The 1,004-nt window shown below is 38.7% G+C and overlaps 1 protein-coding gene across 1 annotated transcript; it reads left to right on the top strand.

Annotated features, from left to right (window-relative positions):
* Positions 1-1,004, top strand: LOC147542900 (protein LURP-one-related 15-like). The gene is made up of 2 exons (XM_086634951.1): positions 1-359; positions 466-1,004. The coding sequence occupies exons 1-2, from the start codon at positions 153-155 to the stop codon at positions 865-867; spliced, it is 609 nt and encodes a 202-aa protein (XP_086491077.1). The 5' UTR covers positions 1-152; the 3' UTR covers positions 868-1,004.

Genomic DNA, 1,004 nt, shown 5'->3' with positions numbered 1-1,004 from the left:
GTGGACTTCTCTCCAACAATATCATATCCTAAGTCTATATATTATAGACTGGGAAACTGGCCGGACCACTACCACCAGATAAGAACTAGTACTGCTGGTTCATCTGACTGTGCCCTATTCCACCACTAACACCACCACCACCACCACCAGCTATGGCTAAGCCTGTAGTTGTTATAGAATCTCGTTTCTCTGTACCGCACCGAGTTTGTCTAGATCTCAAGAAGAAAGATAGTTGCTTTTGCGTCCTTGATATTTTTGACTCCATCGTCTTCCAGATTGTACGCGCGAAGTCTATCTTTCATGATCGCCGCATCCTTCTTGATTCTGTCGGCAATCCTGTCGCAAATCTCAAACAAAAGGTACACTATCTCTGAAGACCCTTAAAGGTCATCCTAAGTGGTCTTAAAACTCTCTGCACTTATATATCTTTATTATCTTCTAATTTGTTGCTTATAATGTTTATAGATATGCACTACGCGCCAAAGATGGCAAGTATACAGGGGAAATAGCAAAGACGAACAAGATCTGTTATTTTCAGTCATTAAACCTCATGAGAAACAAACTAAATTGCATGTCTTCTTAGCATCCAATACAAATGAAGATGTGGTTGATTTCAGGATTGAGGGAAGCTGGTCTGCTGGATCTTTTGACATATATGGTGGGAAGTCTAGTAGTAACATTGTTGCCCAACTTCCTCCCAAGGCTTCCGCAGTAACTGTGGACGCAAACATCGACTACGCTTTCATCGTAACTCTTATTGTCATTCTCTATGAAATTTTTGAAGTTGAAGATGCTTCAGCTTCAGTATCCGAGTTGTTAGATGCATTTACTACTGGGTTTGATGTTGTCCAAGCAATACTTTCTTGAAACGCATATCCTTTGTAAGACTCAGCTAGCTTATTTATGGAAAATTGCAAAAATAAATAAGTAGAAAAATGTAGTCATTTATAGACAAGGGCCTAATGTTTAATGAATTGAAAATATAGTCCTTTTAAAATTCTAAA

This window comes from Eschscholzia californica, unplaced genomic scaffold (assembly GCF_041429995.1).
Source record: "Eschscholzia californica isolate CP2 unplaced genomic scaffold, dmEscCali1.0.p SCAF_4, whole genome shotgun sequence".
Lineage (NCBI taxonomy): Eukaryota > Viridiplantae > Streptophyta > Magnoliopsida > Ranunculales > Papaveraceae > Eschscholzia > Eschscholzia californica.
This window is presented reverse-complemented; position numbering and strand designations above follow the sequence as displayed.

Excerpts from the sequence above, each read along its gene's own strand:
- LOC147542900 (XM_086634951.1), top strand. The coding sequence starts at position 153 with ATGGCTAAGCCTGTAGTTGTTATAGAATCTCGTTTCTCTGTACCGCAC. Across the intron at positions 360-465 it reads TCGCAAATCTCAAACAAAAG|ATATGCACTACGCGCCAAAG; the intron begins GTACACTATCTC and ends TAATGTTTATAG.